Genomic DNA, 27,535 nt, shown 5'->3' with positions numbered 1-27,535 from the left:
TCTACGTAATTGCTTTGTCTTTTTTTCACACACACTCCCACCAATGTGAAAATATTCTGTAACACTCAGTTGTCATGGTTCGAGGCAGAGAATGTCTTCACCCCTGAAGTGGCAGCGCCGAAGCTTTTCTGTGCTATTATAGATTTAAGTCATTTAAACCATAAATCTCTGTGTTGCTCGTACTCCCACTTGCAGCGTCACCTCTGAGAGGTTTGGCTACACTGGCTGATTGCAATGCAAAGACCATTTTTGGCTCACAGCCGACTTATCCTTTATTAGCGAGAGCAAGACATCCAATCAACAGTCAGCAGCAGTGCTTTTGGCTCAGGGGAAGTGTCGCTGCCTCCTCTCAGTACAGTCTGCTGCCATTTTTTAAGTCAAGCACCTGTGAAGCTTGTTCTGTGTTGCTCAGCTCATTTATTAAAGCTCTTCTTACGAGTTTGTGGCTATATACAAAAGAATAATAGAGAGAAAATCCACTGAACTGAACTGAAGATATTTCAGACCTGATCCACAAGGCTCCATAAATTATGGATTGTATTTTTATCATTTTTGGCTCTGCCTGGGAGTTTTTGAGGATAAGAAAAAGGCAGTTGGTAAGGTTAAAGATAGATGAAGAGAGAGAACGGTAGCAATGGGGGCAGCAGGAACAGCATGAATTTAGCTGGGGACAGTGTTTGTTTTAATAAAAAGGTCTACTTCACAGTTATTTAATGGATGTTGCGAAGGGGAACGGAGGAGTAAGAGCAGAGAGCAAGGGAGAAAAACAGGTAATGTGCTAAGCTGCTCTGGGTTTAAATGTATGAAAAGGAAGTCAAAAAAGAGGAACAGAGCAGACTATCTGCCTATCTCAAGGCAAGATAGTTGATCAATATTCCCAGCTCAGATCCAACAAGATGCTCTCTCTCCCTCTCTCTCTCTGCTCTGTTGTTGTGTCCAGTGAAGGAAGCTGTGGGAGAGAGCCATTGGCAGGTCATCAGTATTCCAGCAGGCTCTGCCTACTCTGGTGTGGGCAGCAGAATAATTTCATTCTGATCTTACAGATCAATAGCTGTACCCAGTGGACGGCGACCAGCCCCGCCTGGCTGGCTGAGCTGCTGCTGTATTCAGAGTAGCACTAAACATTCGATAGATGGTTCTCTTCAAGATAGATTTTTTACTTTAACATGCAGTATAAGTGTGTGTCTGTGAAGTATCCTGTAGTATTGTGGAACTTTGTGGCGCTGTATATATGTGTGTATATATATCTCTATCGAGATATATAGATCTATATATCTCTATAGATATATATATATATATCTATAGATATATATATATATAGATAGATATAAAATGTATCAGAGGTGTGTGATATTGACAAAAAGTTATATTTGGCAAATTTCTGGGGTTTTGTCAATAACGTTAACTAGTTCGATATTTAGCATCCTTTAAAAATGTGTTTGTAAAAGTAGAAGTATTGTACTAGCTCGCTTTTGTTAATTGGATATTAATTGTTGCTTACTAATGACATATTATGGAAACAGGTCTTATTTATTTACACTGAACTCACCAGTTCAGGTATTACTGACATTAAAGTGTACAAGTATAGTAAACTCCCGAAGCTTTTCAGATTCTTACCATTCTGTGTGGTGGTTAGTTCGTGGTCAACAGATCATTGAGTGAGCAAAGTGAATTGTATTTTGCAAAGTGAATGACATAGCCTACACCTTATTGTCTGCTCACATATTGTTAAAATAACAATTAAGATATTGTAGACGATACAAATTCCACACCCATACCCATACCCAAAGCCTCAGATAATTATACTCATGAAACTGGTAAAAAAAAACAACAACAACAAAACATAGACTTTCCAGTGGATGTGTTTTATTTCAAGAAATGTTGTATGATGATGATGTTGGGTTGCCTTACGTCATACAGTGACTGGACAAAATAAGTAAAAATGTACATATTTGCAGCGTGTGGACAAAGTAACACAATCACCTGTATTATGTAATACAATACAAAAAGCCCTGCTACAAAAAAAAACCTTTTGGGGTGTGTCAAATAATAACATTTTGGTTAAGACCATCATATGGTTGCTTTTGAGGCAGCAGTTTAGTTGTTAACTATTGTAACTAATCACACTTCCCAGAACCCAATGTGACTCGTTTTGTCACAGCAAAAGTCCAAAACCCAACTATTACACTATTCTTGCTTTATAAATGACAGAAATAATTAATTATTAAAATAGTTCCAATTATTAACTTATATATAAATTGAGTAATTGTTTCAGCTCTAAAAAAAACACGGCCAGACTGCCTGTTTGTTGAGATAACAAGTTTGCCAGCTGTCTAGCTTTTTTGTTTTGTTTTTGGTTGCAGTTGTAATCATTTTCAAAGCTATCAGTATCACTGATCTACATTCATATACTACTACTACTGTACAGGTCAGAAACACAGCTGTTTGTATTAAACACGTCTCTTTTGCCTTCATGTACAAAAAAACAACACCAGCAGTGTTAGAGAACAGTCTGTGAGAGATGCTAAAATACTAAACCACCTGTAACAGATGTCTGACAGCAGTGTAAAGCAAGTGAATCAATTGTATGGTCATGTTGTAAATAGCACTTTATAAGCTTTGCAGTCATACATAATATCTTCAACTTATTTTAAGTGTTGATCAGAGTGCATCAAGCAATGTGGATGGTGGTACAAACTCAGGCACACACACACACACACACACACACACACACACACTCACTCTCACTCATACCTGTGGTGTTGTGGATTTACAGTGTCCTACTGAGCTGTGATCAGCTTGGAGATGGGATTACTGTTGGCACAGTGGGTATTTTACCACCATTTAGAGTCACAAAGACAAACACGCAGTCGAGTACACACATGGAGACACACACTGGCAGGGATCAGTACAAACACACCTATCTACACAGTATGGCAGTGTTGGACAGCCTTGTAGACAGACTATAGGTGGCTGATGGGCTTCCTTGCTCATTCGGTGTTGCTAAGCTGCCATCTAGGCTCCCAATGGGGAAGTAAATACAGTAGTGTTCAGTAGATGCACTACAGGAGCAGAAGTGGTGACAGCCGATCAATACAGATCTAATGATTAAGATATCACACTCTGGAAGAGTCAGAGTATGCAATCCATGAGATGACTAACCCCCCACTCAATCAGTGTTTGCGCATGTGTGTGTGTGCAGTGTGTGTGTGTGTGCAACACATCCACCACATGCTGTTTTAATCTCCCAATGCTCACACAATTATGATACTGAAGTTTTTTATATCCACCATTCATGCCTGAGCACATGTAGAGTTTTTTGGCTCTCCACTGCCTTGTCAGAACTGCCAGTCGTCTTTTCAGACCTGTACCCTTGGAGCACAAACTTTCAATGCAGCCATATCTGACATTCTGGCAACTGCCTGAATGTCAGAACTAGCTGAAGCCATTGCCAGATCAATTCGACTTAGCTTTTACCATGTGAGTCCTGGGAAAAGCTCTGAGAGTGGATTCAATCTCCACGTCCGGCCGAACAACTGTTTTCAGGCGTGATCAATGGAGAGCAGGAATCAACACCAGCGGACTTCACTGAGCCTAAGCTGAAAGTCCTCTTGGCAGAGACACAAACACAGCACCTCATTAAACTCAAAACTCCCATGGCTGCCATCACAAAGCCGGGCCTTGACGCCGCAGCACTGATGAAGATCTCTAGAGCGTTGATGTAGGAAGGCTCTAATTGCTGCGTGGTAATGTGGTGCCTCTGCATTCCTGCTGTTTGGACAATAATCCAATCGGCGCAGTGTTGTGTGCTGTGCGAGGAGGTTTGACTTATGCTTGGTAAAAGTGGCATATTGATTCACTCATTGCTAAAACTGCACCGGATTAGCTTGTAGGGGATGAATGATGGCCGTTTGCTGTTTGAGCATGCTTTCCCTGCTCCTCTCTAGCTGTCTCTCTCTTTCTCTCACTGTCACTCACACACAATTGTGTGAATGGATTTGGCTATCACAAGTGATGACTCTTCGCTCAGCCTCTTCTGTTCCATTTCCTTTCCCCTCCCACTTCCTCTGATACACTTTGTAGCCTCAAATCTGCCGACTTTTTCTGTCCTAGCTTTTTCTGGGCTCTTTTCTCTGCCTTCCTGCCTTTTCTTCTCAAGTGCCCTATTAGGCTCTGATGACCTCTCCCTCTCTCTTTCTCTCTCTCTGCAGGTACCACCAGGCAGCCTAAGGAGGGGGAGGTGCCAGGGGTGGACTACAACTTTGTGAGCGTGGAGCGTTTTATGGAACTGGAGCAAAGTGGAGCCCTGCTAGAGAGTGGAACCTATGAAGGTGAGTGTTTGGAGTTATGTGGCCGACGTGCAGGAAACATTTTGCATATACAAGACAAATGCAGGTGCTTGGGGAGTAAACATGGGAACATATGTTTCAGTAAAGCTATTTTACTATTTTTAAATTTAATCCGACGTCTTGTGCTACTTTGTAGATATCTTTACTTGATGGATCAGGTGTGTCAGGTGATACTCTTACATACAGCTTAAGTAAACAAAATCAGTCTTTTGCACTGAGTCACATATTACAGCTTCCTCTGGTGGTTGATGCAAGGCTGGTTGACTACTTCTGTGTGTGTGTGTGTGTGTGTGCTGGATGAATGCCATTTCCAAGTCATGTCAAGTCTGTGCATCATCTGCTTTCATACACTGTCAGGGATACATCTACAGATGGGAGATTTGCTGGTTCATTTGCCCAGTAGCAATTTTTGTGAGCATGTGCAGCTGAACACACACACAAATGACGCGTGTGAATGCATGCATGTATATGTGTGTGTGCGTTTAGGGGGTACAGGGACATGTAGACTGATGTGTTTTTCCTTTTTTACGTGTTCATTTCACAGATGTGTGATTTACTAAAGGTTTGCGTGAGTAAAAACATGTGTAAACGTGATATCACCAGCAAATTAACACATAAGCTGATTACTAACGGTGTTCACGCAGAATGACGTCTTTCAAAAGGGCAAGATAGCAGATAGCATAGATTTGTTAATTTACTACTTTTACCATAATGTATATGCATTTTGGGGCGTTTCAATTTTATTGTGCAAAGTAGTGGGAGGTTAACACAAGGCAGATACTTTATTTTCTACATGCAATGTGATCTAATTAGCCTAAACGCAATTTCATGTGAATGCAATAGCCTCTGTATTTAATATTTGGAAAAATTTGAAAGGAAGGTGCAAACCGCCATGTGTTTTGCAGAGTTGGCTGCTGTTATCACTGCAAGAAGGAGACACAGCCATAATGAAAAATATTAGATAATATTATTCTATATCCAATATAGAGAAATAAAATTATTTTATTTATTCGATCAACTATATGAATTGAATTGTTTTCTTGTATTTTCCTTTAGCCTTGACAATACTGTTATTAACATTCATGCCAATAAAGCAATTTCGTTTCGACCTGACTTCTTTTCTCCGTGAGATGGATGAATTTAGAAAGTAGCGTGGCGCTGCGGAGAACCCCCAGCTGCAGTGTATGGATCACGCGTAAAAATTTATCCTGCCAGAGGGAACGATTACCAACTGTTCACAGCACACTGGTCGTAATAGCGACACAACCCATTGTAGGTATCGGAGAGGGAATGGGGCGTTGGGCTGTACAGGGACAGGGACAGGAGATCACGGAGCAACCGGGCACGGTGCGAACGGTCGGTGATTGTTCCCTCTGGCTAACAGGTACTACAATGGCACTTGCAATATTTTAGAATGCACACGCAATTTGGTACTCTTTATTTGAGATGTTAGTAAATCCAGTCCTACGTGGACGTTTCCGTTAATGCAGAGCTTTATGCCCATTGGGGGAAGCTGCCCCCTTCTGGGTGGCTGCACTGGAGGTGCTGCAACTCATTCTGTAACACACATTATAATAAGAGAGGAACGAAGAAGAAAAATTAGAGTTACAGGAGGTAAGATGACAAAAAGAGGAAGAAGGCAGTGAAGGAGGAAATCAGACATGGAGTATCATCAGGAAACTCTTCAAGGTAATTGCAGTGCTTATGTGTGCATGTGTGTGTGCAAGGCTTAGTGCACATAAGAGCTTATGCATGTGATGATGTGAGATGAGTCACAGCTGAAGGTGGATATTGAACTGTGTATAAAGCCAAGATGCTTTCAGGCCAAACCAGGAGCATTCTGGATCAGGGGAACGTTGCGTTTTTTTAAACCAGAGGGGTGCATTAGAAGGAGCCCTGGCCTAAACTTATCTCAGGATGCTTTATGTTCTGCCAAGCATCTCTTCAGGTTATCCTTAAGCTTTCATAGCAGAGCACTTGCTGCCTATGCAGTTTCATACTTGCGTCTTTGTTTACATGTGCCTATGTGTGCATATTTATATTTTCATCACAATGTGATAACTCTGTTTGGTGGGCAGCAGGGTAAGTGTACTTACTGAGGATGTGGTGGCTGTGATAGAGCCCCTAATATCTTTTCGCCTCCTGCTGGGATGAAAGTAAACTGATGTCTGATCCTCCTTTTGTCCTTTATTACTGCCTCCTTCCCTCTTCTTTGCTCAGCTGTTGTTCTCCTCCCATTGCCCCTGTCCTCTCACTGTTTCCTCTTTGTGAAACCCCCACTCCTTTCCACTTTGAGGGATTATAAAATGAGACATGTCTGCCTGCCTCTCACTCGCACTCAATATTTAATCACAAAATATATTTCCCTGACAGTGAGGGTCTTAAATTTCAAATAAAAGTAGAGCTTTATTGGGGTTTAAGAGTAAATAGCATGAGGAAAGAAATGTGCCCAGTCATATATATATATATTATAGAAAACCATGAAATCATAGAAGCTTCAATGTCAATCAAAAAGAGAGAAGTATATATTTTTTTCCATCTCCAGAACGACAGCCATCGTTTATTGTTCTTTTCTCTTCGCTGTACTGTACTTAACTTTCTCGAGCAATTCTCAGATGTTGTTCCTGTAACATTAGAGTGGGTGTGGAATGACAGACTCGGCTATTTCTGTGTTTTGCTTTTATTCTTGTGCTTGCATTTCCAAAAAGAGCTGCTTGTATCCAACATGGTTGGAATGATGCAGCTGAGGTTGTTCACCAGGACTAAGGACTGGTGACACTTTCTTCAATTCAAAATCAAAATGTAATTTTTCTAGATAAACATCATATTCCCTGTCATGTACGTATGTTAAAAGGGAAAAATACTGTAAGAAAACAAAGGGAGTTGCTTTTCTAGCAGTATTTGTAGTTGGGGCTGTATTGTACACATGTAAATGTACCCAAATATAGCTAACTGAATGCAACCCTTAAACACTACAAAATTATAGATGACACAGAAAAAATAAGGGAGACATATATTGTCCTATAGACAATGTAGTGTAACCTGCACAGCCATCATTACGCTCTAAGGGTGCATTCCCACCGAAAGCGAATTTAATATTCGCCTCGCTTTACTCGCGCAAGTTTGACCGCTGGACATTTTGAGTGTTCACACACACGCGGCTACACAGCTATATGAACACAAATTAAACCCTTGGCTGTGATTTAATTGCAATAAACGGATCAAACTGATGCCGAAATACCTATAATAATTGTTAGACATATGAATTCATACTTTGTCAGGTCTGTCAGCAAGACAGCAGGACGACAACTTTCAAAATACGTGTTTTTTGAATAGAGTTCGGATCAATCAGGGCTATGCTATGCTAACCTATTCACAGTAAAGTACAACGACAGCTGGAATAAAGTTACAGACACACATGTTCTAAACTCATCAGGTAGTTCAACTTCCTCGCTTTCCTTTCTCCAAGTAATGTCCAGTTTGGTCCGGTTTTTATATAAAAATGAAGTAGTAGTCCAGCAGAACTCTGGTGCCATCCCACGCTAACAACAACAGTGGAACCGGATGTGCACGGAATCTAGCTGCCGACAAGCGCAAGTGAAGATAAATCAAGTTGTAATTCCAAAAACTAAAGTAAAAAGCTAATTTAATAAAAGCAGTTAACTCTGACCTCCTCCCGCTGGTAAACGGCGTAGTTGTTAGAGCAGAATGTTTATTTCTACGAAAGCTGCAGCGCTACTCCCCGTCCACTTCCCCGTTCTTTAGCAGCTCCCCGTCGGCCAGTGGATTGTCATAACACCGCTCGCCTTGTCCTCTCCAAACAACGCTCCGAAGCCGCCGGTGACGTTTGGACAATCTCTGCTGATAGGCTTTCGAAACATCGTGTCAAGCGAATTTCTCGCCCAAGTTGAAAGATTTGAACTCGCGCGAACCAGCGAATTGCGCGACAAATGCCGGAATTCGCATCTTTGCATTGACTTTGTATGTAATCAAGCCACCCAAAACGCTGGGTTCGCCTTCGGTGGGAACGCACCTTAAGATCGGTTTATGTGCATCATTAAGCAGAGAAACCACAGTGACAGGGTTTTTCACCACTTTATCTTGAAAAGGGACAGCGCCTGCCCTTGGAGACACATTTTGAATTATGAAATTTTAGTTCTTTAGTAAACCATGTTGTTTTTCCTCAGGAGAAGCTAAAATCTCCCCATAACCCATACGGACAGTATGGGTTATGTCTGTCCAAAGCAGCAGTTGTAGCTTACAAGGAGTCAGCTTAATTAAGAAGAACAGACGGCTGGTTTGGCCTTTTAGAGCCAGTAAACTAAGGAGTCAGCTTTAACATGGCAGCTGTGCAAATGTTGTATTCAACACAAAAAGTACCATTGAAAGTGAGACTATCTTAATGTACCTATAAACCCAAACCACACCATAACTGAATCTAACAGAACCTGCATGACTCAGTATTATTATTCTTCTAATTCAACAGTAGCAACACTTTTTACTAATGTGCTGCTGCCATTTTGTATCAAGGTTACACAGAGTAACAATGAAGCTGCAAGAGCGTCAGCAGCATGTGTTGTTCACATGTTGATGTGTTGGGTCCACTCTAAACTTACATTGACACTGACCAAACATGAATGACAAAATTGAAACCTGTACTGAGTCAGACTACAGCCTGGACCCAGGTTATGTACTGCAGTCTTAAAAATATTATGTAGTCTGCTGAAAAAGTCTGAAGGGAGAGATGAGGGTATGTTATGCTACAAACTAAGACAGCAATTCTGGATAAAGAGTCACTGTTATATTGTGGATACCACAGGTTTGCTGTATTTTAGAAGACTGTTATCTGTTTTTACGCAATCATCGAAGGGCTGAGCCCAGACCGCAATACTGGTTGGATGATAAATTAACTGTAAAACGCCTGGAGTTCTTCCTGCTCTGGATGACAGTCATACAGGGTGTATGATAGGGCAGAAAAATATTGAATAAGAGAAAGGATGGGGAGGAAACACACTAATGACATTTACTTCCATGTGGAGTGTTGGCTTTTGCTGTCCCTCTCAGTATTGTATTTTTTCTATAATCTTTATCTTCTTATTGTTATTTATTAATGTGTTTTATATATATTTTATTATTTACTTTATTATAACGACACTTTATATTTTGGTTGTCTCCTCTTGTTTCTACATTTGTGTTTCGGTGGCATCAGGATGTGAAACTGAGGAAGTTTCAGTATGGAAATAAGCAGTTTTTTTTCTGTTTTGCAGCATTGGTTTTGTATTTTAAAAATTTAAGTCCTAAAGAAAAGTCTGGATCCTATTTGGTTCAGTTCATGATCTCTTCCATTAGCCTTCCATTTTATTGTTGATTAATCTATTGATTATTTTCTCAATTTATCAATTAGTTGTTAGGTCTATAAAATGTCAGAAAAATGTTGGTCAGTGTTTCCCAAAGCCCAACATTATGTCCTCAAATGTTTTATTTTGTCCACAACCCAAAGATATTCAGTTTACTGTCATAGAGCAGTAAAGAAACCAGAACATAATCACATTTAAAAGCTGGAATCAAATCTTTTTTTATTATTGATATTGAATAATCTATTATCCATATAGTTGCCGGTTCATTTAATTGTCGACAACGAATCTATTATTTGATTAATCGTTGTACCTCCAAGCCACTGCTAATGCTAGTTTCTTCCTGAAACATAACCCAGCATGCTAATACATAAAATCTATTTATTGATTTATTAGAAATGATTAGATAAAACACAGTTTCAGTTATCTCTGCAAAACTCTGTTCAGACAGCTAAGGCATACATTTTGAATGGCAATCATCTGTTCAAAGCCACAGTTGCCCACAAGCGGTAAACCTCTGCCTTCTCGACTGTGTGTTACATCACCTGAGATCCCTCTTTACTCGTACATGTGGCCTCTAACACAAATGCCTCTGCTCCTTTCTGCCCTCAGATAACTTCTACGGCACACCGAAACCTCCAGCGGAGCCATCCCCCGCAGCACCCCCTCTGAATGTAAGTGAGGCCCTGCTGCCCGGAGCCCGGCCAAGCGCTCAGGGCAAGAGGAAGAGGAACCAGTCAGTCAGCAACATGGAGCAGCGCGCCAGCCTGGAGCCGCCTGAGGAGGAGGAAGAGGAGAGCCCGGTAGTCAACGGCAACGGGGTGGCCATCACACCAGGTACTGTAAAATGAGAGAGAAAAATCAATTTCTTGTTCTATACCACATTTTCCGTCTTGTTGGGAGTGAAATTAGATTCAAACACGGTCTGCTTCACAAGTGCTATGACCATGAGGACATTTGATAACATATTTAGGTAAATCTGGTTTGACGGCCTGGACTGTCCTCTGGGCTATTTATTGCTGTCTCACTGTTCTGATTGAGTAAAACAAGAGAAACAAGTCAACTGTCAATTGTTAATTATTTCCTTTTTATTGTCCCTTACAGATTAATCAAGAGTTTCTTTTTTTTGTCCAGCTTCATATCTGCAGTTTACAGTGCAGTCCGTGCAGATGGCTATAAATCGGACAACAAACTGTACTCTGACCAGCCATTATAGACATTAACAGACTCTGCTTGCATGAGTGTGAGGGTTCTCAATAATCTTGTATAACAGAGTACACAAGGGCACCTTAATGCCTCCACTATTATCACTGTCCGGAGTATCTTTTTGACTTCAGCTCCCATCTCTCAGTCATTTCATTTCTCAGTCTCTCCTGCTGTCTTTGCTCTCCCTCCACTGGCCTTTGTCCTTGTTTCTATTAATACCCCAACTCTCCCCTCTTTCTCCTCTTTCTCCCCTCCTCTACCATCCTCTTCCTTCTGACCTCTCTTGCTTTTTCTTCATCTCTGTGGCCCTGTCCCTTCTGCTCTCTCCTCTTCTTTCCCTTTCCCTCATCTCTCTGTTGTGGTAGCACATCATATTTTTGACGCTTTGTTCTCTTACTGTCGTGTGTTTTTACTTCCTTACTTCAACTGTAACAAAAAAAAATACAGTAATCCTTAATTACTTTTTTTTCACATGCTCCTCAGGCATCACAACTAAACTTTCAATCTCTGTAATTTAACGCTGACACCACTTGAAAGACTTAACATCAACAATGATAAGTTTCGGACAATATGACTTCCTCACTATACCTGTAAAAAAAAAAGTAACTATAGAACCACTCTGGTGAAAAGTTTGGCGAGATTTTTTTGGAGCATTTTTAGTATGTATGGATACAGATATGGACCCTTAACCCCCAAAAGGACTGTGAAAGAACATTCATTTTCTTCCATCTTATTTTTCCTGTAAGAATTGTGATGTCATAAGCAAATATGATAATTTGACCTTTGTCTAACTTGTTTTTGTCTGCTTGCTTGTTTTTTTCTGTTTCTGTTTGTGCCCATATTAAAAAGTCCCAACAGGAAGATTATATAATTATATAGTTTGGTGCTCCTCTTCTCTATTGTATGCTCCTCATCCGCTGACTTTGATGCCACCAGCGTTTCTCCTGACTTTGAAAACCTTTCCTTGTGTTTCTGACTCAGCCTCTGACCCCTAAAGTCTCTGTCTTTCCCTTTCCCCATTTCTGACATCCCCATGTTGTTTTCTCTTCATGCTCATTGTCCTAATCTCTCTCTCTCACTCTCTCACTCTCTCCTGAGGGTTCATAGCTCTGCAGTGGCTTGGCTCTGACTCATCATGCATGGCGTGTGTAGTGTGCATCCAGGTCTTCATGTGTATGTGAGAATAACTGTGTGTGTGTGTGTGTGTGTGTGTGTGTGTGTGTGTTCTCTGCAGAGTCCAGTGAACATGAGGACAAGAGCACAGATGCCTCTGGGGAGGTTGCAGTTGAAGCGTCCAGCCAGGCCCCAGCCTCCGACGAGCCCCCCACTGAAGGAGACGAGGCCCCAAAATCCCCCTCTAAATCCCCCACCAAAGTTCAAGACGTGGACGAGGAAGAGCTCGGCCCTCTGCCTGACAACTGGGAGATGGCCTACACCGAGAAGGGGGAGGTCTACTTCATAGAGTAAGAGAAAAAGATCCTATGTATATTTTGAGATCTTTAAAATATAAAGAAAGGAATTTGCTGTTTTAAAAACAGCTGTTACAGGGGGTTAAGTGTTTTATAATGATAATGAAAAAAAGTGATTATGATTTAAAATAATAAAAATGCTTGAAAACAAATCCAATGTACCTCACAAAGTGCAACTACATTAAAAACATGGTTTATGGCTGGGTCTGTAAACTTTATAGCATTGGCCCTTTGCGTTGAATAATTGATGTAACTTAATGCTGCTAATCAGAGACACATACACACACATGCACACACCCATGCAAACTTCTGCCCTCTCCTCTCACCCTTACTAATTAGTGGCTAAGGGCTAATTAGTGGATTAATGGCCATTTAGTTTACCTTAGAAATCCCCTTGTTTCTCTTTGCCCCTGCACACGCACGCTGTGTTACTTTGCACAAATCTCTTTCTGTCAGTCTCTCTCTGACCTCTGTTTGCCCCGTTCCTCTCCTTAATGCCTTCATCTACACGTATCTTTTTCTTCTCCAGTCACAACACCAAAACTACATCGTGGCTGGATCCTCGCCTCGCAAAGAAAGCAAAGCCACCAGAAGAATGCAGAGAAGATGGTGAGCCTGAACGACCTGTTTACCCGTTTGCTTTTATGTTTAACTTTAGTTTGTGTTCATCTGAGTCAAGCTCTTCTTTCGCCATTTGTGGGAGTGTGTCGTGTCTGCATTTTGTGCTATTTGTGTACCTGTGTTTGTTCCTGACTCACTGTTCCAGCGTGTTTTCCTCCGCGAGAAAAAATTGTTCAAAAAATTTCTGCTCTTTGAAGTGTTTGTTAGTCTGCTGCTGGTCTCACCCTTCTCCGCAGGTTTTGGGATTTTAAAACCCAGAAAGAATAAACTTGACAAATAAATTAACGTCTTTAGATTTGTTGTTGGGAAGTGATCGTTACTAAGCACTAAATCAACTTGTGCAGAGTGGAATGTAATCATTTCATCCAGTTTTCTTTTTTATGCTTCATAACCAAATAGCCAAACCAAATGATAGATTTATTAATTTCACAGCAGCAAGTTACACTATGGGTAAATTGAAGTATATATATATTAATATTTATTTATGTGGATAATTAAAAAAATATTAAAAATTGTTTCATATATATTTAGAATTATATAATTAATTATGTGTTCATTTATTTAAGCATTTTATTATATAATTACATTTTTATTTATATATTTAGTTTTGGCTCTTAAAACCCTCCATACATGTAAATCTGATGAAGACACGCTTTATGTCAGAACATAGTTATTAAAAAGCTCTGTGTACTCCGTGTCTCAATACCTTTACCCTGTCTATGGAAGTAAGCTACAACCCCATTTGTCCTACTAATGATGTAACTCATTCGCTTAAAAAATTGTCACAAATGTATGGTTTCATTTAAAAATAAAATAGAAGGCTGATTAATTCCCCAAAACACCAGGCATTGTAAGTGGGACTGAGCGAGTCCTTTATGTGTTGTGGAGAACAAGGGTGGTGTTTGGTACAGAGGAGTAAGCTATTTGAGACGTAGGATATAGTACTAGTAGGATTAATTCACTGTGTAAGAGATGCTCACAAGAACAAAACTGACCACAAATTAAATTTCATAGACAAAAAATTAAGAACAGTGGTTTCATACAGCGAAGGACCAGTGCTGATGTCAGTCATGTAAATAAAGTAGAGTTCCTGTGGAGGTTTAGTGCGATCAGATATATAACAATGAGGTGATCTTCATCCCTGCCCCTGTCACAGCCTTTGGTCAGCGAATTAGGTTGTGATGTGATTCAACAGAGCGAGATCTGAATCAATAACTTCGCTACTACTCCTCTGTCCATCTCTTCAATTTTCTCTCTACTCCATTCTTCCCTCTGCACTCCTTCACCTCACGTCTCTCTATCCACTTTCAATCTCCATCTCTTCACTTTTCCTGTTCTCTCTCTCTCTCTCTCTCTCTCTCTCTCTCTCTCTTTTTTTTTCTCCCACCTTCATTCTCCCTCTCTTTCTCTGCCCAGTAAAGGGCCGAACTGTGACAGGAATTCTAATAACTCCTCTCTGCTCTGCACAAACCAGGTCTCACTCTCTCTCTCTCTCTCTACACACACACAACTGTCAATTCACAAACCCTTTTCACGAACATGGCCGACGAGCAAAGATCAGTTTTCACTGAAGCCAGCGAGGTTGAGACGCCAAGTTTCTGCCGACCACGTTGCTTTGTGATCACTTACTTTGTGTTTTAATGCAACCACTTGCTGTTGTCTCTGTCTGTGATCACTTCTGTGTTTCTCTTTTTTTGGCTTTTAAAACAATAATGGATTGGTCTTAGACATCAGGTGAGGAGAGAGCTGAAATCATGACATTAAGTCATGACCAATCAATATGACAACCTGTGACGGTGACAGACATTTAGACCACAAGGGTCTTGGCCTTGTGGAGAATGATGTCCACTAAAGGCTGTTTAAAAACTGAACAAATAAATAAGACATCAAGCATTTTTTATTCAGTCTAGACATATGGAGTGACCAATGTGACATAGTGTTGAATAAGATAATGTTTCAAGGTTTCTATTATTTTTTTTTTTTGCATTATTAACAATGTCAGTGTGATTGTGAATGGAGCTGTAGTTTAACATCTGCTCTCTATAAGAACTAATTTGCCTCACAACATTTTAAAACCATAGATTTTAATCTAAACTACCTGTCTGAAGAAAGTGAGGTATGTCAATGAACAACACCTTTTGTCTTGCAATGCACAAGTGTGCCCTAAGAGGACGTGGCTAAAAAATATCCATTTACTGCCCTCCGTTTATTTTTGACCTTTTGTCTGCAGTTTAACTGTGTGAAGGTGATTTGGGATTTTTTTCTTTTGGTCTGCCTGCTTCTGTCTTTGGAGAAGCAGTGGTTAAAGGAAGTTAGGGCTTAAGCGATCACCAGCGGCAGAGGATTTTGAATCAAAGGCTGTGAATCAAAAGCAGAACGTTTGTGAGAGTCCTTGATGACACATCCCATCCTCTCGCAGCACCTTTGAATTGATGCCCTCCAGAAACAGCTTTAGATGCCAGGAAATGTTTGTTTTCCTTATAAACAGCTCAGCAGCCACACAGAAGGATATAATCCAGCATGCTGCTCTTTACATTACTCACTGTTATTGTTTTCTTTTAATGATCGCTCTGGTGTCCTGTAGCTCTTTCTTATGTGCTGTACTGCCTGTTTTCCAATGTTTACACTTTTTGCGTGCGGGCTGTGCACCAAGTGATGATCTAAAGGCAAATTTCCATTTTTGCTCACATTAAAGGACATGTTGGTTTTGAATTTGCATGGAAGCATGGATGTCAGATTCTGCAAGGATAGTGAATAAACAATAAATGTGGGGAGGGAACAGCAGGAAGAGGTGGTGCTGTTTTTAACTGCCCATCTGCCTGAAGGATTTCCCGGAGTCTCACAGCCTCAGGCAGGAAGCAGACAAATATTCAGACATACTTTCATCACTGCTGTTTTTGCATCTTCCCTCCTGTTATTCCCCTTCCATTGCTTCTATCTCATGTATGTCTGGTGTTTTTGCTCCACTTTCAATTTCATATCCACATTCACTACTCCTTTTCCCCTTGCTCCCATGCTGCGTTTTGGGTGAACTTACAGGGAAGCTTGTTTGTGTTGATGTGTTTGCGCAAATGTGCAACTTATGTGTGCATTGTGTTGCCTCTATATGCTCAGGCTGACTCCCAGAGTTCAAAGGCTTGTCACCACAGATCTGGTTCGCTGGCAGTCTTTTTGTCAGGCGAGTCTTTTGTTACATAACACAAGCCCATATCTCCTCTCTCGCTCAGAAGAGGCAAGAACAGAGCGAGACAAGCTTCGAATCACGGCAAGTGCAGGTTTCAATTCCGCCTTTGATACACAATCCCAACGCCAGTTTCAAAGTAATCTCAGTGCTGTTGACGAAAATATGCTGCTCTTGCAGCTCAAAGGCAGAAACTCTCACTGAGGCCAATGTCACAATGTCGAAACCCAATGTGTAGCCAACAGAGGGGGAAATATAGAACAATTAGGAAAATGAGTCTGGACGGAGATGGTGAAAGGAAAAGAAATGTAATTAATGATGGAGTTAGAGGAAGTGATGATCAGCAGAAGGATGCGCTGTCAGTGCCAAAAGAGCAAGAAAGAGACAAATGGATATGGAGAGAGGTTTGCATATGAGTTGAAGCACATGCATCCTCTGTCAGGCAGTGGTGGGCTAAAACGTTACCTCTGCATTACATCACTGTTATTGCACTCAGTCATGTCTGGACCAGGGCCCTTTCTCTGTCTCCATTTTACTCATGTTTCTGTTCTCTCTTTCCCTTTGTTTCTATCTATACTCTCTAGATCTAGACTCAAAGCAGATGCAGATGCAGTATATGGTAATATGGCAGTGCAAACACATGACATTCTCTTTAGCCTCAGCTGTATTTTGTGTTGGTGCCCATTAGCGAGTGTTTGCATGGTAACATGCTAAACTAAAATGGTGATAATGGTAAACATTATACCCGCTAAACATTAGCATATTAGCACTTTCATGTGAGCATGTTAACATGCAGAACTGCCTCACAGAGCTGCTAGCATAGCTGTAGTCTTGTTTAAGCTAAAATGCCAGCTTCTCTGTGTGACCATTTGCTGGTTTTCTTCTATGATATTAAAATAAATATTTTTGCCGTTTTTACTGTTAACAATTTAAATATGTTAACTTGTTAACTTGGGAAATTTTCATGGCCGTTTTTGTTCTTTATATACCCAATGATTGATCAATTAATTTACAGTATAATTAATAGTGAAATTAAATAATTATTAGTTAAAGCCCTGCATAAATATGAGTTCTGGGATTTGTTTTCTCAAAATTGCAATTTGTTGTTTTTTGTTTGTTTATTCTTGAGTTCACGGTTAGTTTTTTTTGTGTGTGTATGAGTCAGATAAGTTAATTGTATCTGTTCCTGGCTGCCTGTTGGTCAGGAAGGAAGATGAGTCATTGAATGCCGAGGAATCACAATTAGACTTCATGTCAAGAGAGACATCAATACACTCATAAACAAACTCCCGAATACACAAGCAAGCCCCTCGGTGCTCATACTAAACACAGACACATGATGAGGTGTTTGATATCTGTTTCATTCATTCAGACATGCAAACACAGTTCAGTCATCTAAAACACACACACACACACACTGCAAATATAGACTCATATGAATGCATGAAAACAAATTCTCTCTCTCTCTCTCTCTCTCGCTGTATTTCAGTGGCAGGAAATAGAGACAAGACAGAGCCTTCAGCTCAGGCAAGAAAAAAAACTTCCACTGGTGGTTTCCATGGAAACTGTCTCCCTTTCACTTCAGGGGGAGGGCAAGTGACTAGTGGATGAGTTGGGCCGACATTTAAGGTGGCTCGTGAACAGGGTGGGAGGGAATTTAAGGTGGTTCGAAATGTGAATCCATCTGACTTTTCCACCTTGAGGACGTGGAGGGTCGTTTGAGGTAATGGTGGTGCAGGCAGTTTGAGCAAACAGTAGAGCAGAGCACAGAAAATTGCATTGTGCGCCCTTTTCATCTTGGGCTGCACAGTCAGCATGCTCAGCAACCAGGACACACACTCAGACACACACATTCAGACACGGATTATTGATATCAAGATCACAAGTCTGTTGATAATTACATTACAGCGTGAGGGGATGATGCCACAGTATCAGTGTCACGCAGACCAAATAATTGTAAAAATAATAGAGCTGGGGATGTGTGTGTGTGTGTGTGTGTGTGTGTGTGTGTGTGTGTGTGTGTGTGTGTAATGTTGGAAACATTTTACAGGTCCATAATTTCCAGGTAATTGCCAAGACGTTTCCTAGAAGTAACTAGAATTTGCTATTAGTTACACTTTAAATTCCTTTTTAGATATACAGATATCCATTCTCTGAAATTTAAATTGAATGCTAGTGTAACCCACTCTTTTAGTCAGTGCACAGCAGGTCAGTTGAACATGCAAAATGTGAAATTTGTCTAAAAGCAAACATTGAATTCATTATATATGAAGAATTGAAGTTTCCTATAACAAAGTAATTGTCATTAATTGTAAATGTAAATGTTTCAAGACATTCTTATTTTCCCTATGTACCAAATAACATAGTTCCTTCCAGGATACTTTATTTTCCAAATGAGGGAATTATTGGTTAATACCAACATGTCTTTTTACAAAACACATGTTTCAGAAGATGTCAAAGTTCTGAAATATGAACATCTAAACACTGTAAATCTGGACAGACATTTGAGTTGGTTTTGAGGTTTGATGCCCAGCGCTAGTATTGTTACTGTTGGTTGTGATGTTGCCCAGAGATCATTCATTATTGACTTGTGCAAGCTAGAGGTTTGAAACTGAAACACTGCACCTAAATCCATCGACCCACCTACCACCACTACCACACACCTTTCCATACAAATCCAACACCCAGCGCATCCTTACACACACCCTATCCCCACATTGTCTCACTTTTTCTTTATTCTCCTCCCGTAGCCCTCCTCTTTTCCCACCAAGGCTGTCTTGTCTTGTGTGTGTTTTGGTGTATATATGTGTATCAATCCAAATTCTCTATTATTAGTGTATTTCTCATCTTTTTCAATCAGTTTGACTCTTGTATTCGACTACTTTGGTCAGGTTTGCTTTATATCCCTGTGGAAAATACCTACCTACCGACATAGTGATGATTTTCTTGAATTAGACTCTTTAATACAAGACATGAGGTTGAATTAATATGAGGGAGGAAGATCAACCTTTCAAGATTGCTCGCTGATGAATGCTAATCAGAAGCACTATATTTTTCTAGTATATGCCTGAGTGGGATGGCAATGTGTGTGTGTGTGTGTGTGTGTGTGTGTGTGTGTGTGTGTGTATTTTGTATGTTAGCCGATGTAGTGCAAGGTCAATCCCCTTTGTGTGTTTCTCGTGCATTAGTGAAAGCTAAATGTTAAAGGTGAAAAACAAAACATCCTGAATTTAGCTCATTATAGTGCACTATATATTGTGTGTCAGTGAAAAGTTAGGAGAAGTGAAATAGAAGAATTGGTCATAGAGTACAAGGATTTTAGTAGCGCCATGACCCAGTTCTTTTACGATGCAGAGAGGCGAGCTAAATCAGCAATGAGATGGATGAAGTGAGGAGGGAACAGAGAACCAGAGGAGGAAGAGGAGGAGACAATTAACACAACAGCCATGGAAGCCATCCAAGGCGAAAATGAGTGGGTGGGTGAAAGAGAAGAAAAGAGACAAGCATGAAGTAGTTTGGTGAAGGTATTTGGCCTTGAATGATATGTGCACACGAATAAAGGAAGAGGAGGAATGAAAGAGAAGGTGGGATGAGATGTGTTAGACAATTTAAATGTTCTTTTCCTCCCGCCCTGCTTTGTATTGATGCCTGTGTTGTGATTCGTGTCTCCATGAAGAAGCTACTGCTGCAGATCGAAGTGTTGTCTGTCTATTAAAGGAGCACTTTGGGAGCGTCTAGCTGTGAGCCCTGAGATTCATGTTGTCTCCTCTCAGTGGCTCAATTTAGTGTCTACATTCCTGCTTCTGCTCTCAGCGTAAACTGGCTTCTTTTCCCTCATCTGTTCTCTCCTTCCTCTCAGAGCTGCCCTATGGCTGGGAGAAGATAGATGACCCCATCTACGGCAGCTACTATGTAGAGTAAGTCTCCCTGTTTGGACTTGGATAACTCAGCTGCTTTGTAGTAAAATAGGAAATGCATTTCTATGGTTAATGCCTTGTTATGAATTATTAATGCCCAAATACTCATTTCTATTTTATGTCTTTCTGCTCGTTTAACTTTTTCCAGACTGAGTCAACATATAGACTGCATACCAGATTAGAACTATCCTTGCTTTACTTTTAGCTTTTCAGCTTATAAAGATATTATGGCTATCATGTTAATAACAGTCTAACATTACTTATACATCCAGCACAATATTCACTGGCATTTTAAACTCTCCAGATGTCTTTAACTCTTCACCAGAATTTTCTTTCAGGTATTTCAGATATTTTAACATTGTTGTTTAATGAGTAGTAAGTGAGAGCTAAAGTGGTTCATATTAAGAGTATGCATCAGTAAAACAAAACAATGTAAAGTAGAGCTGGACTGTTAATTCTCAGTGGGATCAGCAGGACTAGCAAACCTTTCTCCTTACAAGGAGTTATTTAACTCAATGTTAATACCAAAAATATTGCTGAATTGAGTTATAAATGTGTCAATAATTTAACTCTCACTCTGAAAGGCATCACTGTTCTGAATGCTCACTTTAACTTTTGGTTCTTAAGTACATTTTACAGAAAATACTTTTTGACTTTGTTAAAGGCATTGTAGTATTGCTATTTTTGGCTTAAAGCTTAGCATTATTCCTTTTCCATTATTTGTAAGGATGCATTTTATTTTCAGTCACATCAATCGAAGGACTCAGTTTGAGAACCCAGTCCTGGAAGCCAAAAGACGCCTGGAGCAGCAGAGGCAGATGCAGAGCCAGGGACTCTCCGCTCTACCACTGCCCGCTATATACAGAGGTACACATGGAATACTACTGTATGTGCATTACTTAAATCCAACCATGCTGGTGTACTCACAGAGTTGTAAAATGAGTTGAAAAAGACTGCAGAAAAGACATGAACAGCACAGGAACCCATGTGCTGATTTTTAAATAATTGTAAATTCTCCCTTTTATACAGATTTTTTATATTGAACATTCTTTCATTGTTTTCTAGCCCATCTCATACAATGGGCAGTTTCATGGGTATTTGACAGGGCAGATGCACAATGTCACAATGTACAGGGTTGAATGGAGATGCTGGCAGTATGGCGGACAGAGAACATGCTCGCCCTGAGGCCCCTAGTGGGCTAATCCAGGCACGTGTATGAGGACGTACTAGACCAGTACATAATGTACTGCTTCATCTGAATGAAAACTGCATATTTCCAATGAGTCATCTTATCAGGAATTAAGGCAAATGTGTCTTTATCTTCTTTGTTCAGAAACAAATGTACAATAGGTTCATTCAGCACTGAAAAGTTCATGTCAAAAAGTTTCCCACCTCCATCAAAATTTTAAATAGATCTGTACTCTGAGGCCTGGGAAGTGTGTAATATCTTGGTGTTCTGCTTGTTGTTTTTGTATTTTTTTATATTTTTTTGTTTTAATCTTTTATTGGATGTGTCATGAGTGTGTATGTGTATGTCTTCAGCTGTTATTTGTATTTTAAGAGTATTTATTGCCTGTAAGGGCAGCTACTACTATGCACTACGCACTCTTGAGTCCATGACAAATTTCCCCTAGGAGACAATAAAGTATATTCTAGTCTATTCTATTCTATCCAAATGTACAAATACTTTTCTTTCTAAATATCAAGGATGTCTAAAATATCATACTTCAAAACTTTCTCTCCCTGCAGAGAAGCCATTGTTTACGAGGGATCCAACCCAGCTGAAGGGCAATTTCCTGTCAACAGCCCTGCAGAAGAGCAACATGGGATTTGGCTTCACAATCATAGGCGGCGACGAGCCCGATGAGTTCCTGCAAGTGAAGAGTGTAATACCAGAGGGACCCGCCGCTCAGGACGGAAAGATGGACACAGGTAATTATGTGTACCAATGCAGAATATAGTCAGCTGGTTGAGAAGTAAATTGTTAAACAACAAGCTGACACAGCTGTCACTGCTGATACTGTAACGCTGGGTGTGTGTAGAAATGCTTAAGCACAGTCTCATTATTCTGACACCTCAACATTATGGAACTTAATTTCCTGCCAAAGTAGATCAAGTGCTGGCAGAGTTTCAATTTCATTCAAGCAGGTTTTTACCTGCCTGTTGGGTCATTTCTGTCAACATTTCTTGTACCTAAAAGGCCAGGGGATCGCAGTGTCAGTATCAGTTTACAGTGAATTTGGTGCTACAGTGAAATTTTGGTCAGACTTGTGTCTCTGCCAACTCAGAACATTTCTTAGCATAAACACTAGTGCTTTATTTAGTTTTATGGCCCACATAGACCTCCAAAATCACATCCACACACTGTCTTATGTTTGTATCTGTCTTCAGTGATTTTCTGAATTCAATTTCAAAGGTCCCCCAAATTCTTCACATTTTTCCATAAAACATTAGTGTCTCAATAGTTAATCTCACTTCCCTAGTGGTAGTTTGGAACATCACTGTTCCATTAAGGAGATATTAAGGCTTAATATCAAGTATGTTTTGAGGGGTGTTTGCTTGATCGACAGGTGTCTCAGCCAATTGTAGCCCACGATTGTTTGCGCAGCCTCAGCTTGTGGTTCTAGTGACAAAGAAAGCAGTAATAAACTGCTGGGGTCTTATGCTCCTGATGTCCTTTTTGTCCTGCTGTTTTCAACCAAATTGAGCACAGCACAGTCTACTTTTCCTTTAAACCTACAAATGGGTGGAGATATGATAGGAATATACATACAAAAGCAGGCACAGCACTTGCACTGGAGAAAAACACTGCTCCTCATTAGCCTGTCTCATAATAACCAATGCCTCTTTTTTCCTTCTTATGGTAAATTTCTATTGTACTCATTTTGTCTTTTGCTGTTTGAGAGCTAAAGTTTTTGAATCTTTCACAAATTCAACTCAATCACAGTCGAAACAATTCTTCTAAGAGGTATCATCAATAAATGGTATCAATAATGTGAACAAAATTGCATTGAACCTCCAAGAACTTGAAGCATATCTTAGAGATGAATAACTCTGTGGTAGAGGTTTCTGTATCCCCAGGAATATCAATTAATCTTCAAAGGGAACATCTTTGGCCCTCGGTGGCATATTTGGGGTGCCCTATATTTTTGCCTGTAGCACTGTGTGTCCCAGACAAGGACTTCAGTTTCCTCTCAGCACACAGTCCTCACTATAACATTCTGCTTTTAATGGAAATGAGAGGAACTGATTTGATTGGCCATAACTGACACCAGCCCACACAACACCTACTACGTTAGGAGATTCATTTCTGCTTTAACTGCAGCACTGGAGGTGCAAAAACACTACACTACTGCACAAGTGGTCATGGTATTATCAAAAATCCCTCATACACAGTTACACCAGTGCCATGAAGTCATCCCATACTTGTGATTGTGTTTTGATTAATAAACATCCACACGCAGTAATTCCATTTCACGTGCCTTATTTAGTAGTTAGAGGGACACTTCTGTAACCAGTGTGTTTTCATTTGCGATTTCCTTGAGTAAACACCCAAGTGTTCTTTTACTGTATGTTGTTTTGGAGGAAAGCATCAGTTACAGACAAAATATCTAAAGAGAGGATAGCTAGGTGGAGGTCACAAAGATGGATTTTTTATCTTTTACAAAAGGAAAATATACTTTAGGCCTAACCTAAAAGAGCTGATATTAGTAAAAGTCATAGTGGTCTGTAGTCTGTAGAGTGCTCTGCTGTGAACCTGCTAGCTGGCCCCATGCCTGGCACGGTTGGTGCCTAAACTGCTCATTTAGAGCTCATTTCAAAGCTGGGAATCTTCCTTCTTACTCTCAGCTCCTGCTCTCTGCTTTTATGTCTCTCCCTCTCCCTATCAGTTTCTCTTTTATCTGGAATCCATCTCTTTCTATTTTATCTCCATCTCTCTCTTTGTCTGTCTGGCTTACCCTTTATTATGCTTCCTTATCTAACCATGTCATCTGACACTTCTCCTCTGCTTTCAGCCTTAGTATATTTTCATCCCTTTTCTCTTTCTACCTCTCTAGTTTTTCTCTCTTCATCCCTTGTGTCCTGGTCTGTCAGCCTTTTCCTCTCTCTCTGGTCTGATTTCTCTCTCTCCAACTTGCTCCTCTCCGCTCTGTGACATTGCCAGAGCTGCTCACACATGCATGCGCACATACATTCACACTCACGCATGCACACAGTCACAGAGTCACACACAGGCACTCCCTGGCTGAGATTAGCTGGCCTATTTGAGCTGTGCGGCATTGCTCTTAGGGATTGTGTGTTTGTGCATGTGACATGTATGGGGTGTGTTTAAGTAGGTGCACATGCTCATGGGAGTGTGTGCATGTCTGCATGTGTGACAGAGAGTGCCTCCAGAAGTGTGAAATAGAGGATTTGAGGCAGCTGCATTTGTCATGGGGCTGTGACTTTAAAGCTGAAATCCATAACTTTCCGCACGTTCAAACTACAGCAGAGATGACAGAGTATCTAGTGTCGCATTTATGGAGTTTTTTCACCTTGTTGTGGTTTGCAGGAAGAATGCCATCAACCAACCTGGAAAGGTGAACATGAATATAAAATTATATATATAACTTTATGAAATTAGACTTTTCTCACACAGAAGACCATAAACAGTGGTACACATTTGTATTTTGTTTCCAGCTGGTCACCAGAGTAACAGGGAGATTCAATATTATAATGCATGAGTCAAGACTTTGTTACTACTAGTGACTGTGCACTACTATTTAAATATTTGAGATTTTCATTATAAGAGTCTCTGTGGATGCCAGTGTGCACCGGATGGTTGTCATATTCACGGTCTCTCTCTCACTTCTCTGTCTCACACATAAACTTGTAGATTGCCTGCTGTGGCAGTGAACTGATGTTATATTGCTATGAGACTCTTGAGAGGGATAGTGTGCTTCTTCTGTGTTGCTACAGCATGTCACGATACTGCTGAGATTTGACATTTATGGCAACAGATGGTGACAAGTTGTGTTTTTGCAGCACAGTATGTTTACACATGAACCACTGAGACCAGATCATGTGGTCGGTGTAACATGTAACATCTCCTTCCTCCCCAGGTGATGTCATCGTCTACATTAATGACATCTGTGTGCTCGGCACCACACACGCCGATGTGGTAAAGCTTTTCCAGTCCGTACCCATCGGTCAGAGTGTCACCCTGGTTCTCTGTCGAGGCTATCCTCTGCCGTTTGACCCCGAGGACCCAAGTGGCGCAGCGAGCACCTCCCTGACACCCATCGGCCTGGAGCACCGCCCCTTGGTGGTAAACGGCCGTGGCAGCTATGACCCCTACTTAGAGTATCTGTCGTTGAGCTCCCAGCTGCCTCCTCAGGCTCTGGCCCAGGCCGGAGCCTCTCACCCCGGGGACACACATCTGGATGGCTCATCCCTGCCACCCACCACACCTGGTTCGGCATCGGCACTCACGCCTCACGACGACAACGTGTCCATGGCCTCGTCGGGGACTGCAGGGGTTGCAGGGGCCTCAGCACAAGGGGCAGAGCTTCTCACAGTTACTATGGTCAAAGGGGCAGAGGGATTTGGGTTCACCATTGCTGACAGTCCCACTGGCCAACGAGTAAAACAGGTGGAGTATCATGATCATCTGTACATCTCTTCATTAGCTCAGTAGACCATGAAAAGTCCAGAAATGAAAAGTCTGTTTGATGTTTTACTTGTATTTTACTGTTTGTGATTCAGGAAGTAAATTAGTTCTTTCTAAAGTGAAATCTCAGCAGTCAGCTAAACTCAGCAGTCGAGTTACTCATTAAACTTTAGGCAGAGCTAAAACCGCAGGTCAAGGTAAATTTAATTCAGTCAACGCCACTAAGAAGAAAGAGACTGAGATAAGAACAAAGTGAGCTCAGCCTGTGAAGGATTTGCTATCTACTAACAGTAATGAATGGAAGCCAGACTTGAAGCTACAGAATAAAAACTCCTTTTCTGCTAACTTGGAACTGTGGCTGTAAGGAATAGATAAATTACAGAAGATGAGTTGCGATGTGACAGATGCTATTTCTCATCCCTGTTGTATTTGTACAGTAAAACATCTGCACCACAAAAAAACCCATCTGTTTTGACAAGTAATTTGCTTATGTTCAGCATTCAAGACCTATTCTTTAAACAGATCTCTTTTAAAGTCTGCCTGTGGAGAGAGGTAATTCCACCTGTTCCTAGTACATTTTCCATTGTTTCCATTGATTGTTTGTTTCAATTTTGAAACAATCTTCATATCAGTATCTTGAAATAAGTTCAAATAAACACAAAAAATATATACCAGAATTGGCATCCTGTAAACCTTTAAATACTTGAAAAATATTGAATTGGTTTTGCAAACAGCTGAAATAATCTCCCCCCACTGGTAGATTTTTAGACACACGTGATTTTAGGGACAAACAATGGATGACAATTTTGGGTGGAGATTTTTCGCAGCATTAAGATGAAGATGATGAATTAAAAATAACTTTTCACTCCAGGTTTATTAATTAGGGTAAAAAAAATTTTTTTGTGTTCATGTGATTGGAACAGAGCACAAAATCAAATCACAGCAAGTCAACTTGTGTGACTTGGATGTGTTGTTGTGGTGCAGGTGCTGGATCCAGGCTCACAAGGAGCATCAGGGCTGATAGAGGGAGACCTGATCCTGGAGGTGAACCAGCAGCCAGTGGCTGCAGCTGGACATGGACGAGTGGTGGAGATGCTCAAAGAGTGTCCAGTGGGAGCCGAGGCGACACTCCTCATACAGAGAGCAGGAACAGGTGAGAGACAGACTTTTTTTCTTTTCTGTTTGACTGTTTTCTGCATAGTGATTAGTTTATATGCTTCCAATATAGTTTCACTCTTTCGATTGTTCATTCATAAGGGCTAGATGGACATTTATAGATATAACAATAACATTTATTTGAAAGAGGATTGTAAAAATGTAATTTACTTCCTCAAGATAAAGTGTTTATGCCAGGAGTGTGAGTACAGTAGAATTAGTATCAAAGTGGCATTTTGGTACATTTCAAAGACTAAGATAATTTTAGCAGAAATAAAGAAGGGTTCAGTGCAAGAGCAACTGCCCATCTAAATATAAGCAGGCTTCTGATTGAGCTGCACAAATATCATGTTCTTGTGCATCTTCAACCCCAGCTGCAGCTCTGCAAGAGAGAAGTCAAGTAGAGTTGACAGTAATGGCAGTGAGAGCAAAAGAGATTTTGATTATGATCATTTTGAGACCTGTTCTATTTTTGAACACATTCAAACCACAGTGGCCCCTTACTTGGATTTAATTCCAGTATCTAGTTGAGATTTTATTTTTAGAATATTAAATAGTTTAAAAGCTAGAAGGATTACATTGCCTGGTGCAAAACTGGGTAAATTATTATAGTGTTTCTTGAAATAACAGAAG

General features: G+C 40.6%; 1 protein-coding gene across 5 annotated transcripts in view; it reads left to right on the top strand.

The window, feature by feature from the left end:
• The window catches only part of LOC119894106 (membrane-associated guanylate kinase, WW and PDZ domain-containing protein 2-like), an 85,202-nt gene that overhangs the window by 39,689 nt on the left and 17,978 nt on the right, over positions 1–27,535 (top strand). For all 5 annotated transcript variants that reach the window (XM_038706638.1, XM_038706637.1, XM_038706639.1 and 2 more), the window contains exons 3-11: positions 4,212–4,331; positions 10,316–10,540; positions 12,144–12,372; positions 12,908–12,987; positions 20,040–20,097; positions 20,843–20,964; positions 21,847–22,029; positions 25,200–25,729; positions 26,732–26,900. In XM_038706638.1, the coding sequence (XP_038562566.1) occupies positions 4,212–4,331; positions 10,316–10,540; positions 12,144–12,372; positions 12,908–12,987; positions 20,040–20,097; positions 20,843–20,964; positions 21,847–22,029; positions 25,200–25,729; positions 26,732–26,900 (1,716 nt within the window). The remainder of the gene's footprint in view (positions 1–4,211; positions 4,332–10,315; positions 10,541–12,143; positions 12,373–12,907; positions 12,988–20,039; positions 20,098–20,842; positions 20,965–21,846; positions 22,030–25,199; positions 25,730–26,731; positions 26,901–27,535) is intronic.

This window comes from Micropterus salmoides, unplaced genomic scaffold (genome assembly GCF_014851395.1).
Source record: "Micropterus salmoides isolate LMB-PRFRI ecotype aquatic unplaced genomic scaffold, ASM1485139v1 Ms_hic_scaffold_8, whole genome shotgun sequence".
In the NCBI taxonomy this organism is placed as follows: Eukaryota; Metazoa; Chordata; class Actinopteri; order Centrarchiformes; family Centrarchidae; genus Micropterus; species Micropterus salmoides.
This window is presented reverse-complemented; position numbering and strand designations above follow the sequence as displayed.